The sequence below is a fragment of the Pieris rapae genome, chromosome 14 (assembly GCF_905147795.1).
Source record: "Pieris rapae chromosome 14, ilPieRapa1.1, whole genome shotgun sequence".
Lineage (NCBI taxonomy): Eukaryota > Metazoa > Arthropoda > Insecta > Lepidoptera > Pieridae > Pieris > Pieris rapae.
The window spans coordinates 5,370,789-5,386,479 of NC_059522.1; the positions used below are offsets into that span (position 1 = coordinate 5,370,789).

General features: G+C 32.5%; 1 protein-coding gene across 2 annotated transcripts in view; it reads left to right on the forward strand.

The window, feature by feature from the left end:
- LOC110993045 (putative mediator of RNA polymerase II transcription subunit 12) overlaps positions 1–9,789 on the forward strand; it is a 31,384-nt gene extending 21,595 nt beyond the window's left edge. Inside the window, exons 2-6 of one of the 2 annotated variants that reach the window (XM_022259118.2) lie at positions 2,069–2,193; positions 7,374–7,423; positions 8,059–8,239; positions 8,333–8,560; positions 8,722–9,789. In XM_022259118.2, the coding sequence (XP_022114810.2) occupies positions 2,069–2,193; positions 7,374–7,423; positions 8,059–8,239; positions 8,333–8,560; positions 8,722–9,744 (1,607 nt within the window). In that variant the 3' untranslated portion in view covers positions 9,745–9,789. Of the gene's footprint in view, positions 1–2,068; positions 2,194–7,373; positions 7,424–8,058; positions 8,240–8,329; positions 8,561–8,721 lie in introns of both variants that reach the window. The other variant, XM_022259117.2, reaches the window with a different exon arrangement.
- The last annotated feature ends 5,902 nt before the right edge of the window (positions 9,790–15,691 follow it).

Genomic DNA, 15,691 nt, shown 5'->3' on the forward strand with positions numbered 1-15,691 from the left:
ACTGTAATTTTTTTTGGTTTCAAAAATTATCGACACTGGTCTATTAAGGATTCGTTAAATTGAAAATTGAGCTGTAGCTGTTGAAAATTAATAGCGGGTTTCATTTTATTATACCATTTTTTTAATTTACATTAAATTATAAAATTTAAATTCATTTTATTCTATATATGTAAACTGTATTTCAAAAAACGAGCACCTATGAAAAATTACATTCTAGGGTCGATTTCAGTTGATTAACTAAATTGTCTGACGTAGTTTGCATACATATAATCGTGTAAATCAATACGCGTCAAATTAATTATTTAATTAATGTTTCAAAACCGACGTACACGCCCAAATATAAAATACGGTCGCCAATAAACACAAGAAGTTTTTTCTTTTCTTAAATTAATAAAGTCACGAGTATTACCTCCCCTTGCCAAAATTACAGGTTTTGTTTTCCACGAAGTTTTTAATAACGTTTTGAGGAAAACCCTTCTGCAATGAGTGATTAATTCTAAATTGTTGGAAACCGAAGTATTTCAACGCCAATTGTGAATCGTTCAACTGTCCCGAAGATTAGTCAATGGTATCAAGAGACAGTTTGATCAAAAAAGACTCAGTTTGGTATTCCCACGAATGATAAAATTGAAAAACGGTGCATATATGGCGTCAATTAATGGTGTCCCCTTATCTGTCAAGTGAGAACCTGATGAAAGGCAAGAAATGTAAGAGAAGTAGAAGTTGGCTTGTGGTCTGTTAGGAGTACCTATTCTATGGCTTTTTACTCAAGTTTTATCATACTCTACACCAGGGGAATGAAGACATTTTTGTGACTTGTCTTTATATTGAGATTTTCATTGATTTTCATTCTGCTCGAATACCACTAAATGGATTTCCAAAACTTTTTCATCGTGTAAAGCGCCTAATCTAATATTTACAATTTCCAATTATGACAAAGAGACAATATACAGCTTATATTTTTACATTGTATACATTATTTTATTTATCTTGTTATATATCCTATATCACATCTAAAAGTACCGTCAATCGGAACCCCTTCGCGGGTAAAGGCCTCCTCCAACTTTTTCCAACTGTTTCTGTCGTTCTCCATTCGCTTCCTGTTACCGCTTCTATTTCTTCTATCCACCTTTTATATTAGTATATTATAAATTACCTTAAATGTAGCCGTTACTTACAATATTAACTTTGAAGACCACGCTCTAATTATCGTAATCCAAAGTAGGTATACAGTAATCACTTTCAGCTTTAATCCGCAGTAAAGTGAAATAGCCATTCCTTGTTTGCCTCACTTACAAAGTTTCCTTCACTTAATCTAAGTTTATTGCAAAGGTCAGCTTAGCTTACAGTCGATTTAATCTTGGGTTCGTAAACACCGGAAATTTTAATCATCTTTAGATTTTCTAACCATCAGTATTCTATTATGTTTTATATGTACAAAAATAATGTAAATATCATTCTGAGTCGAGACGCGCTTAATATGAAAATTGTTGTGAATTTGACTTACAGGAGTAATATTTATTACATATGACAAAATAGTTCGTCGTATGTCTTTGTGAATCTGACTCTAATGTAAGAGGACATTTATAATCTTACAACATACATAAATTCAATAAATAACATCCTTAATCATAATAAAACTGTAAAATAAATCCAGACAACTTCTATTGTTGTCTGGATTTATTTAACAGCTTTAACTCTAGATCATATAACTCATAATTATAAACTCTATATCAGTGTGTACTCAGTATATTTTATGCAAATCCATTCAGATACAACCAGAATAATATACACAGATCGTAGGAAAATCTTTCATGACTGTTTAAACAAGCAATGATATTGTTATCTTTGTAATATTCGTTGGCGATAAGGAGGGAAACATCGTTTCGTTCGATTGTGATTGGTTAACAGTATCTCTCACTTGAAAGGCGTTCTTTTCCTATGCTATGGAGATATTAATATACTCATATTATACCACTGAAGAGAAACTACTGGTTACATATTAATTTATCAAAAAATATTAGTGATTACGAAAATTCTATTTAATATTCTCTTCTGTTTGTTACAGTTCTCGCTCTAAGCGCATCTTGCGAAGACATAAAGAAAACTAAAGATGCCGAACAAACCAAGGACAAAAGACAAACACAAGATGTCGGCTCACCTCAATATTACTACAGAAATGCAAGGAAACAGGTATTTAATACTATTTTACCTTTAAATGATTATATTTTCATAAGAGAAGCGCTGGACAGAAACCGGTGGAAGCAGATAGTCCGCTCTAGATGTTTCGTTGCTGACCACGACACTGAGACATGAGCTGCCGACTAAAGAGAGAGAGATTATATTTTTATATTGATATCGCACAGTAACCGTAGGAAGCGTGTTCAATATGAATATAATAAATTTTTTATACTTTTAAGCAGATGCATTAAAAAGCAAATAAATGGAACGTTAACCGGATTGAAGTACATCATTTATGACAATCCGATCGTACCAATACAATTAAAATTTAATGATTGAACGAATTGACGCGTTAAATTTAATGAAATGGTTATCCAGTAAAAGTACAAATTCTAATGATAATTATCATTTGGATTCGCGTTAGAAGGGTTTATAAAATTTGTAACGAATGAATTTATTTATCAAAACAATTTATGAAAATTGAAATAATTGTTTGTAGAATTTTACCATTTATGTTGCTTATTTTAAAAACAGTTTATTTATCCACCAATAAGAAGAAATTAGATAAATATAAAACATGTTCTCGATAAAAAAAATACGATTTGGCCAAAACTAGCATGGTACAATATCCAATTACTGTTCACATAGAAATTCTATACCTATTAATAACCTAATAACACACATATTTGAACCATGATTATTCTTATTTCCATGACCAAGCTTTAAGCTCGCATTAATTTTAATTTAACTTAAATGGTGTCGAGTTATCCCTTTACCTATATAAATCAAATATATCACATTGCCTTGGGTTATGGAACTGACACATTTCTGTTTCATTGATATTTCCTCATAAAAATATTATGTCTACGTTTGTCGACCCGACTGAAATCCAAGAATGCGGCTTCAATTTGCATTAATACTTTTTTTATTAATATTATTTAAACGATTCTCTCATAATATACATATTTATAAATACAATACAAATACCAGGTAAGCACCTAGACTTCCCTTATTTTTAAATAATTATTATATATCTAAAATCGACTTATATGTAAAATTTATTTTTAGACATATATGCACGCCATTATGTGAAGCAGAATATGCGAACTGTAAATTGTAGCACCATAATATTTTTGTACCATATTCTTGCAAAAAATATTAAAATACTGACTTTCGTAACTCACTCACAAACGGGCATACTAATTATGGAAGATAAATATTATTGAAACAGACAGGTCAGATTTTACGCCTTGTCCTATTCTAAGATTTATATAATGTTTTTCCTTAACCCATTCAATCGTATCTTAAGAACAGTTAAAACTATATTATACCACTTAGTTTAAAGGTATTACAGAGTAACTCAGCTCCTTTCACTTCGTCCCAGATTGTGTCACAGTCCCTTCCTATTACAAATACATTCCATCCAGATATCGTAAGTGTCATTATAAGATGACATTACTTTTTGCTTATTCTTGTATAACTGGCAGGAAATGTAAATATATGTTATATGAATATTATGATTTACGACATATTTATTTGAAATTCAATGTTTCAAAATCATATATTATGTGTTTACTGACTATCTCTCATCTTTTCCTCATCAATTCTGGGGTATCACCATCCTTTTTTTTATCTTCCTGCATTATCATAACAATTTACGAGAAACATCAGTCCCAATGATAGACTCATTAAAAAATGTCAAACCCGATTTCAATGTGTTATAAATTTTAATTTTATTAAAGACAGACTCAGTGTGTGATTATGATTAAAGAACTTATATGAACAGTTTTTGGCCCACTTGAAAGAAGGCAGGTAATTTTATGTTTTTGCAGTTAATACAGGAAAATTAATTACTTCACACATTACCTGAACGAATTTATTATCGCAAATAGTGCAATTACCTCATATTATGTATTCGTTACATATAACGTGATTAGCGGAACAAATAGACAATGCATTGTTTCATTATTAAGGAAACCGTCTTTAAAATAAATCAAATTAACCAACAACAAGGAAAAACAATTAGGAAAGCATCATAACTTTGTTAGAAAAATCTAAACTTCCTTAACTAAGTATTAAAAATCATATATTTTCGTAAAAAAACACTATACAAGTGTTTCTAAATTAACACCAGTTGCATTGATTATACTTTTTGAACTATTTTACTTAACTCTTTAAATGTAATAGGAATTTTATGTTTTTTATTATTAATCTGAAATTTCTAGTTTCTTAACAACTAAGTAAATTATTTTGAATAAATACATAAAACTTATATACTATTTAAGCAATCCATTTAACCCGATTAACGTAATTCTTAAATCAGGGATTTATTGGGACTCATGGTAGACCTGAAAAAGCCTTATTACCAACGTTACATGCTCTAACTTAACATTTCAAATTTAAACATTCAAAAAAGGAACGCAATAGTCATTTAAAATTGATTGACATTTGACAGATGGACACATTGTTCAATATTTGAATTCGCTAGTTTAATGACGTTTTCTAACGACAAATACCTACAATTTCTCAACTAATTTGATACAGAATTTCAACATCGACATTAGAACGGCACGAAGTAACTGTTTATTTGCCAATGTTACGTACTTTGAGAGACCATCACGAAATGTCCTCTAATTTTGTAATAATTACCTGTAATTACTTAAAAAGTATGACAGAACAAGCGTATTATCTCTTTAGTAAGCTCTGTGTACAATCTCAATTGGCGTTGCACAGCCGGCAGCAAATAATTAACAATAAATACCAGAAACACAAAAATATACAATCAAGTGTTTTCTCATTTTTCTTAATAAGGCTTCTACTTTTTAAGCCCTTCTAATAGCTATATATAAAACGCGTCGATAATATTATTTTCTTACTAAATATTTTATGAAAATTCCGCGTGAGACCTCTCAGTATATAACAGAAAAAAGTATGCAGCAATTAGCTTTAAAAATTACCAATAAATTACCAAGACTGGCAAATTTATTTATCAACACTAACACAATATAAAAATTGAACATAGTTAGCAACTGGCGGCCTTATCGCTTTCGAGCGATTTCTTCCAGACAACCACTGTAAAACATGTGTCTAAAAATAAATTTGAATTTCCTGTATTAAGAATTGATGTTTTTTTTATTATACACACATTTTCCCAATGTATTGTTCATTATCTACCGAACGAAGTAAATATATTTAAACACCTCTAGTACAAATAATTTGTAACCTACTGAAGTTATATAAGCATCACCCAGACCACGTTTACGTCTTTATGTGTTACAAAAAGATACAAAACAAGATATAACTCTTAACTCTGAATGACATTCAAAGACTATTTTACGGATCATTAAAATCACAAATTATATTTCTCTTTTATGGCTTAACAAACAAAACCTTTCAAATACACAACTTTGTGCATTTATATTTGCAATTTACAACTATCATAAATGTTTGAGAGCAAAGTTATAAGTTCGGTTGTAAAGATATTAAGTTCTTAGTATTGGTTTTAGATAAAATGAACGTAGATCGCATACAATATTTTTTAACATCTACAAAGATAATCACTGATAATTTATTTTCATGGCGCCTATGAATACCGTATTTAAGCTAACTATGTCCAGGACTAGACACCTACCCGCCTTATTCAGGCTTTCATTAAATGAACAGTAAAATAAACAATTTTTATATTACTTATATACATTATACATTAAGCCAGTAAGATTAGTTTTGTTATATATATCGTAAATTTATCGACTATGTATTTCCGTGATGTTCCTACGAGAATGTCACTGCGTGCTCCTATGTCACAATGCCTATCACCTATCACCATGCTCTATCTGCTAATAGCGTAAAAATATTTGTTTTTATTTTTTTAATTATTAATTAAGTATTTAGTACTTCATATTTAATATAGAACATGGTGTAATGGTTGCAGCTCCTTACAAACATTGTTTAAAAAAAACTTGCCAATTAAAAGGGTAACGGAGAATTTATTAGCATTTGTTCTTGTCCGTTCTACGTTTTAAGATTTGAGAACTGGCAGTCAATTTAAAATTAGAAGCATTTAGCAATTAATATGTATTTCTATAACGGCATTTATAAGTGTACATTGTGTCACCTGAATGAATAAATGATTTGATACGTATATCTGTAAGTTGATAAATAAATTAAGAACGACGCAACACAACGATTAAATTATGTGTCTGATTTGTAGAAGCATCATACTCTTTACTCATATAAACTTCTCCGACTACCCTTACAAGTATTGAGAAGAAGAAAAAAGTTTGTAGAAGTAAATAAGTTTTCATAACATTGTATGTTATGTTATTTAAAACATTATTAGAAAGCAAATCGGTATTAATACGGCAAATTTAAAATTATAGTCATTAAGGCCATATACATTATCATTTATTGAGACTATGCAAAATTGAATTAGGTACACGTATTAAACATGGTAATTTACGATTCAGTTATTAGTATTTGCTCTCTTGCATTATTCAAAGCGTTTATCCCAATCCAGGGTTGGAATAGCCTTCAGGGGTCATTAACCCTGAGATTCTTAGTCGAAACTTAGCGCGAAGAATGATTTCCGTACGTAACTATCCGATTTTTGTCTATGGGATTCAAGTCTCTTTACTGAATCATGGCATTGCTAAGTTGCCTGATGGTTAAACGAAATATTATATAATATTTTATGAACAAAGGAAAGTTTCTATAAAGAGTCTAAAACAACAGTTATGTGACAATTAGCGTTAATTAGTGACGAATAGAATTGTAAATAAAAAAGAATTACTTGTAAATAGTGAAAGCACTTCACTATAGGTATAAGTATATTTATATATCTATATATATAGGTATAGTACTGTAATTGTACATGAAGCTTCCTCGTAAAATGTATTTTTCTACAGCAATAGACAATTGTGTATGTCGTGTTGAGTTTAGCGGAATTTCCTACACTTTCACTGTTGCTCATGTTATTGCTACACAACATATTGTCACATGGGCAATTTTACAATTAACCACGATTGTTTGTTCATTACTTCCAGGTTCAGATTATATGGGCATACCTAATCATAAATGTTTAGTGCATTCCTAATTTACCTTATTATAAAAGTATCTACAAATTACCTAATCACAATATTACGTATATTAATAATAATTATTACAATTATTTAACAAAAAAAAAACAATTGCAGGAACCAGTCGCGCCTGTAGAGGAACCTCAGGAGGAAGACAAAACTTTAAGGTAAGAGAATTAAAAGGCCTTAATAAGTTTAATGATATCTATTTTTCATCTGTTTCAAACCCATTAAAAACAAGTGAAAAATAAACCGGTTATATATCTTACGTAAACGATATTTCGGAATTTAATATACTATTATATATTTATATTAATAGCATTAAACACGACCCTTCATATTAGATTGAATTCGTATCTTAAAGCTTTTTAAATCACCAACAGCTGCTGAAAGGGTAATTGGCTCGGTCGGATGCCTACTGCGTTGATTCAAATGTTTATTGGCAATTTATAGAGGAAAAGAAAAGAATAAAACGTCAGAAAAACGCTTGCTGGATTGAATTAAACTTACAATATGTGGTTTACATTTTTAATTTCTTTGTAAAGACTGACTGAAATATTGCAGAACGAAATTTCTTAAATGTGTCTTGTTTTACACATTATTGCTTAGAAGATGATAGTAGAAGTTACTGAATCAAATTCAGATATGTATTATTAATATTAAAGGTAATTTATAATTCGAGAGGTGTATATTACTAGAAAATTACTAAAAATGTAATTTAAAAGTAACCCACACGCGTGACCTATTTTTGAATTTATTTGTCATTCTCTTTTGTATTAATTGTTTTGCACTTTCCTAACAGGGATGAACGATATCGCCCAGGACAAGTAATCTCGCTCAACACTCAGGAACTCCTTGACTTGCAACCAGAGAGAAAAGCCCCTATTACTAGCCAGCACCTGCAGCAACTGTACGTTCCACAACAGGATCAGAAGCAGAGTCTGCAGCAGTTTTACTATGTCGACCCTCAAACACAGCGGCAGGTATGTCGCTCTATTTATTAGTAATTATTCGGTTTACTCCATGGCTACACTTGTTTTACACTACACTATAACTTATGTATCACTTTTCAGCAACTACAACAGGTGGTGCCACCATCACACGCAGTGATTGCCAGACCAAACTATTCAACCAATGGTGGAGAAGCATCCGTAGGTGTTGCTCTATCTGTGAGCGACACAGGTTCCAACTCTGCTGAGGCGTATGGACAGGATCTCTTGGCTCTTCTAGGTCATCCCATTCGATCCCAGGCTTATCAGACACAGGCGCCACCGGTCCAGACTCCAGCTCCTCAATATCAACAGGTAAAAATAAATTGATAAAGCCATTAAATCAATATTAGCAGATATTATCCAGCAGATTTGAATATGTTCTTAATTAACAAAAAAATCTTATCGCATTTATAATTATTTTATCTGGACGTTAATTATCTTAAATGAAATAAACTTAATTACTTTTGTTTTAGATCGAACAATACATTACGAAACCAACCAAAAAGGCTACAAAACTTCGCCCTAAAATCCACGTAGCTCCCCAACCGACAATAGCGCCTCAACAGTACCTGATTGAAACGACAAATGTGCAGCAACAGCAACCGCTTCAACAGCAACAGATTCAACAGCAATACCATCCTCAACAACGTGTGCCCCAGACTCTCCGCTATGTCACATTACAACCTCAAGCTTTGCAGGCTCAACAAGCCGTTCAGCAACCATCGTACGAACGACCAGAAACCCAAGGCCTTAAAGTAGTTCCAGCTCCTAACCTCCAAAATCTCAACCCATACCGCCCCCCACAGTACCAACAGGAAAACACTCCGAAACAATTTAGAATCCTCGATACTCCGAGATTTAGACAAGAACAACCTCGTGTATTAAACGACAGGCCTGTTGCATATCTGAAACGCTTTCCAGAACCAGAGAAAGTACATTCCATTGCAGAACAGTCTCTCCATGAAAACCTTTCTATCCAGCGACCAGTACAACCTGAGCAATATTACTACCGATCAGTTTATAGACCGAACGAAGGACGAAGGTATGAGGTTACCGCTAAGGAGCAACCTCGTGTCATCGAAGCAACGAAAGCTCCCCTCTCCGCAATTTACGTAAGCAAAAATATTGCTCCTAAGAAGGCAATCAGGCCAGTAATAAGATATGAACAGCCTAAGCCCGAGCAGTTAAGAGAGCAATCGCACAGAATTGAACAAGCTTCAAGTTCAGATCAGGTTCATTTTGAACAGGGGCATCTTGATGAGCAAAGGTCACAACTACCTCCTCCAAGAAACAACAAAGCATATACTCCAGAAGAGTTTGCTGGTTTGATAGCTGCTGGGTATGCAGTAACTCCAATACCAGTAGGGCATGAAACACCGACTCCACAACAACAGCAGGCCCAATCAAGATCTTTAGGTGAACCTATTTATCACCGTAGAGCTTATTACAATAGACGTAACCAATATCTCCCTTTACGAGGAGACGACGCACCCTGAACAAATGAACCGTGATATACTAAATTTAGATATAATTTCTAGCAATAAATAATTAGAGTAATTTGTATTTTATTTATCCTTACAATGGAATAAGTGTATCAAAAGATATACCGAATTTCGGTACTTATACAGAAAGGCGAAAAAAGGATTTGTACATAAGTCTGTCTGGAGCTGTTCTGTCGATAAAATTTTGTCTAGCTTCAGCTAATACTGAATATCACATAATAATCTGTCAGTCTTATTATTGTAATTAATTAATTGTATAGTATTGTAATTTATATTAGTACTAAATCTTTTTTTTGAAACTATAGCACAAATGTGCGAGGGAGAGATGATCAATTGCTATACCGTCTTAAAATTCTTATCATTTATTTCTTCTTATTAGTGAATCTTTGAGATCTAGGTTTAAATCTTAAGCTTAAACATCAAAAGTTAAAAACCAACTGAGAAATTAAAAAGCGAGCGAGCTAATTTTCCGCTCCACACACACGGCTTACTTGAGACTTCGTAGGTAATAAAAGTAATTGCATCAGTGTCTTTGAGAACGTCGGAAATTCAATTACTAGAGGAGTGGAAACATGGTGTCTTTCTTATTAAAATCTTTCATAGGTTTGTAATAATGAAAATAATTATTGGATTAGGTAGCAAGACAAACTTAAATATAGGAAGTTTATTATTTAACTATCTAATCTTGTATTTTAAAAATTTGGTACATACCTTTAAAAAGTAATTAAAAGTTATATAGTAGGTAAATAAAAGTTTATAGGGTAATATGGTTTTCCACATTTGCGTAAGAAAAATTATCTATTACACAGAATACTGGAAATCAATCGAAGCTTATAAATATACTCTGATTAATTATATTATCTTTATAATTGGAAGATTTCCTGTGTGTAGTAAAGATGCATTTATTCATAACAACTAAATATCTTACATAACTAAAAAGAAAAATAGCTGTACGCCAGGCTTCTATGATTTGCTTTTTTTTTAAAGAGTACCGAGAGTTTTTTACGCCGGCTTTTTCTCTCGGTCAACACCCTCCGTCTTCTTCCGATGAGTAGGGATACTAACAGGGTCGAATTTAATGACATAGAATAAGTGATACCATGATGATCTTATGAGTTATGTTCCAAAATAAACGTATTTTATTTTATTTTTATTTTATGCTGTACTGAACTGAATCGGAAACCATTATTGTCCCACCGGAATTCGCAATTGGACCTGTCCTACGTTCTGTTTAATATTTAATAACTTGAGTTTTTTAAATTTTAAAACCTTTATTTTATTCATCACTCACTCATTCACACACAATCATTCCTAACATGTACCCACTCACTCACTCGTTGCATTCGTGAGTGGAAACAGTTAAAGATGTAAATTATATATATTTTAAGGAATTTATAGTTAAGTTTGTCATCGAAGAGCTGGGATCCCTGACACAGGTATTTTTTTAATTATAAGGGTTCCCATACACACATGATGAATTGTTTTTAAATGAATAAACACTTTTTTATTTTATTTATTCTCTAAGCTGTGTACACTAACTCCTTTCAATGGCTCAAAAACCTTCTAGGGCAATAACAACCTTCTCGGAGTGACCTCGCGTCATCAAAGATCGGACGATTTACCCGTAGACCTGCTACCTCACTTTTCAAGGTGTTCAACTATTTCCTAAAATTAGAGGGTATTGTGGGAGACAGAGGAAACGTTTTCTGCTCAGGCATCTCCAATACAGTCGATGACACAGCATTTAACTGTGGTGTGAGCAGTTTTAAAATGTTACGTTAACGATATAAAACTAAACGCGAAATAAAATAAACTAATAACAGAAAACTGTTAAACCTAGCAACTTCGGACAAATGAAACTCCAAAACTTTAACAACATTATGCCAAGGAATTCATAGAATGTTGTGTGAATTGTACTAAGGAATTATAAGATTTAATCTTTGATGTGGAATGCTCTATACGGCGAGTAATAAAGATTTCTTGTCTTGTGTAGAGCCCACAAGTTATATAATATTATTTACAATTTTATAATTAATACATTTTCAATATTGACAACGCTATAACCTTTTCTAGTTAGTGTCCGTTGGTCATCGAAATAAAAGTATAATCCTTCATAACAGGCCAGCAACGCTCCCCCTAACATGACTATCTATGGGCTGCGGTAGCTGCCTTTTATGGCTGTTTAATTGGCTCGTCGCCGCTCTTCCATATAAAAATCTTTTTACATAGTAATATTACAATTACTTTCAGTAACCATACAAATGTACTTATGATTAATATGAATACAGTATATTTAGTCGATATGTGACATTCAACTTTATATTAAATTTAATGGTGACTTCAAACTTTTTATAAATAATTTAAATCTGATTAAAAAGTTTTTAGTTACACGTTATTTGCGAACCTATTAAATCAAGATACGAATAACATAATTTGTAAGGTATATTTGCGTAACTTTAGTTCCAAATTATTTCTTGGTAAACTTTACCTTCCCTAAATTTCAAGTTTTCTCGTTAAATTGACAGGGCCCACCCGAGTGAATTGAGTGTTTATTCTTTTTTATTATGATTGATTCGGTTTCAAATACATTTATGAAATATATATTTGTTATTATAAACGAAGTTATTTATTATACTGTTTCATTAAAAACAAAATTAAGGCATGTAATTAAATTATTAATGTCATCAAAAGTAGAAAATACAACAGATATTGTGAATAAAACAGATTATTGTAATGGCAACTACGATTATTCATTAAAATATTTCAAATATTTTTTTATAATTTATTTAAAATTAATATGCTTTAATTTTTTAGCATTATTAGATTTTTTATTGTATTGTAGCTGTTTAACGCCCAAACCCAATAACCTATCTCCATCCATTTTTGACTATCTGAGACTATCTTAAACCAAATATTGGTAATAGTCTGCGATTAACCAATCGACGGATTGTGAAGCCATCTGTCTATACAAGCTATCCGTGGTAGGTCGGATCGGTGTATGTGTATGAAAATGACAGTTCAGCTGTAGCTTAAGATTTTAATATACACCAGTTTTTAAAATAATTATAAAGCTGTTTGATATGTTTTAAACATAGACGTGTATATTTTAATATTATGTGTACCGTTTTATTTACTTTATTTGTTTTATATTAATTATCAATAATCTAATCAAAATGAGTGTAAAGAGCTAATTGCATTCTATCCGTCTCCAAAAATGGATTGGCGTACAGATAAGAAGATCGATCGACTGTCACGGTCTGATCTCAGATTGATTTCAATCTGAGATTGTGGATTTATTATTGGGTTCGTTCCATTCTTATCTCAAGTATAGATATTTTATAAAATATATTAAAGTTTCAACGTTTTAAAATAGACAATGATGTAATTCCCTGTTGAATTGTTAATGGTTTTCCATTTTCTTTAATAAATATTGAATTGTTTACAAATGAACGGAAGCGCCTTTGTCTATTTTTGTATGGAAAATTTATTTCAGCTTCAATATAAAGACAATAAAATATAACATGTCGTAAAAGGTAAATATTCTCAGACTTTCACTATCATTATTACAGAAGCAGTTCTATAAAATATTTTTTATTTATTTTCTTACGACGTGATAGTCAACGACTTAAATTAATCGAATAAAAATGGCAACGTTCAAAACACAAACAAAATAGTAATTGGTATTAGATTTGGTTTAATTTAAATGGATGAAGTCTTTGAAGGATATCGTAAGTCTTTTGACTATTCTAATCATTAATTCCCAAAAATGTACATACATTGCTTATCTATATAGTTTTCTAGTAAAGGCTGCTTCCTTCGACCTAAGAGGCTCTTCGTGGTTGAAGGTCGAAGACTAGTGTCTATCTACATTCACTGGCCTGAAGGCTCCAATGGCTAAGGTCGAGATATTATATAGCCTAATGAGTCGGAATAACTTTGTTAGCGCGACTTATATGACGGCATGACGACATTGAAGTGATTGTAACGTCGGCTTGTGGATGTCACTACTTTTAGTAAATACAGTAAAACCTCTTAAGTCGGACCTATCCAAAATTAAATAACTGTATCGCAATGTTTAAACTTTAAATTGGTTGTCAATTGAATTAATAAGAATAAATATTAACCTATTCACGTTGAATCAAAATCCGCCCAACTTTAAATCATCTCATCAATTTTTGGCGTCTGCCTTGTGGTTCGAGTTAAAGAGGCTGTAAGGCGTAAGGCGTTAGGCGTTTATCTCATATTGTGCCATATAAGCCTCTTATTGCTTACGTCATAATTGCTAACTGAATGAAAACAATGAAACTGACAAGGCTCTAAACCCAATCTATAAAGGTGACGAAGTGGTTTTCAATCCTACCCATATTGTATAGCAACACCTTTGATTAGAACTGATATAAATGCGAATTTAACATTATTTACAAAACATGACGTTTCGTATATTCTGCTGCAAACGTAGTCTCAATAGCTACATGAATTTGACAGTTAATTTGATGTTATGATTATTTATGTAAATAATATATATGTATTTGTGTTTAGAGTTTAGAAGTTTTATATGAATACACTCAAATAACTTAGTAAAACAGTATTTAAACTAAAACGCCGCCATAAAACGCAATTGGGATCTTAAAGTTTTTAACTACATTTAAGGTACTTTTTTTTTATGAGGTGGAAATGCACTTATGCAGGCCCGCATCAAGAATATCGAACTTGACGCGGGGACTGTGGGGCTGGATCTATACTCAAAACCCTCTGCTATTCAGAGGGGTAGCGAGACCCTACCCACTAAAACCACCTCAGCCCATCACACGCCCTTAAGATGGGCCCTCGGGGTTCGCTAGGCATTCTACCCAAGGTACCCGGGCTTATATCCGACATAGAGAGCTAATCATGACCTGCGGTTCCGGGCTACTCTAGGTCGAGCCCCCAACCTTGAACTACCGGTCCTTCTACAGTCATCCCCAGACCTCTCCCTCAGTCGCTCAGCTGCCTCCTTCTGCAGCATTACATGCTCACAGAAGGAGACCATTGGACTCCAGGCCTCCTCGCTCCCTAGCATAGCTATTATAATACCCGGTAAAGTGAGGTCCGCCCCTATAACTGATACCAGGTCATGACGCTCCCTTGTCAAAAGGAATGTTGAATTACTGACCACTGTAATTACCATCCTCGGCCTAGAACGTATTGCTACGTTCTAAACCTACACAGTTTCCTTTCTATAGTTCCATGCCCTCTGCATACTATAGAAATTCAACCGTGCCCACCATGTACAGTTTAAGCACTCGCCTGGTACCGTACAACCCTACCAAAGGCCGAGAATAAATTGAAAACTTATCCTCGAACCGGGAATCGTACCCGGGGTACTGGGTACGAGTACGATACGCACCATAGCGGCCACATACAAAGACCGCTAGGCTATGAGGCCCCTACATTTAAGGTAAAAGGTAAACTAAGCTAACATTCCTTAACTGCAGGAAGTTATCAAATCTCAATTCAAAGTAGCCAAATTACCTTTTACGTTAATTATATTTATATGATTCTCGTAAAGATCGAGGACTGATTATGTATGTATTGGGGTAGCATTCGGAAGTTTTCGTTTAATGCCATTTTGGTTATGACCGCTAATAAAAACTAAGTTTTCATAACAGCTTTAAAACCTTGAAAATTAGACTAAAACACACATTTATAATTAATTAAATCATTAATCATAACGTCATTGAGAATGAAATTTCTGATCAAATTGTAAAAAATGAGACTCAATCACGTATTTCAAGAAAATAATCAACAATTTCTCACTAAATCTTGTGTTCAGTTCAACTAAAATACTTCCTATACATCAAAATTAATACATCAGATATATATAGCAGAGGCAGAGCGTTACTTTACACAAACAGAAGTACAATAAAACCCCCCTATAACGCAGCAGACTAAAAGGGTACGC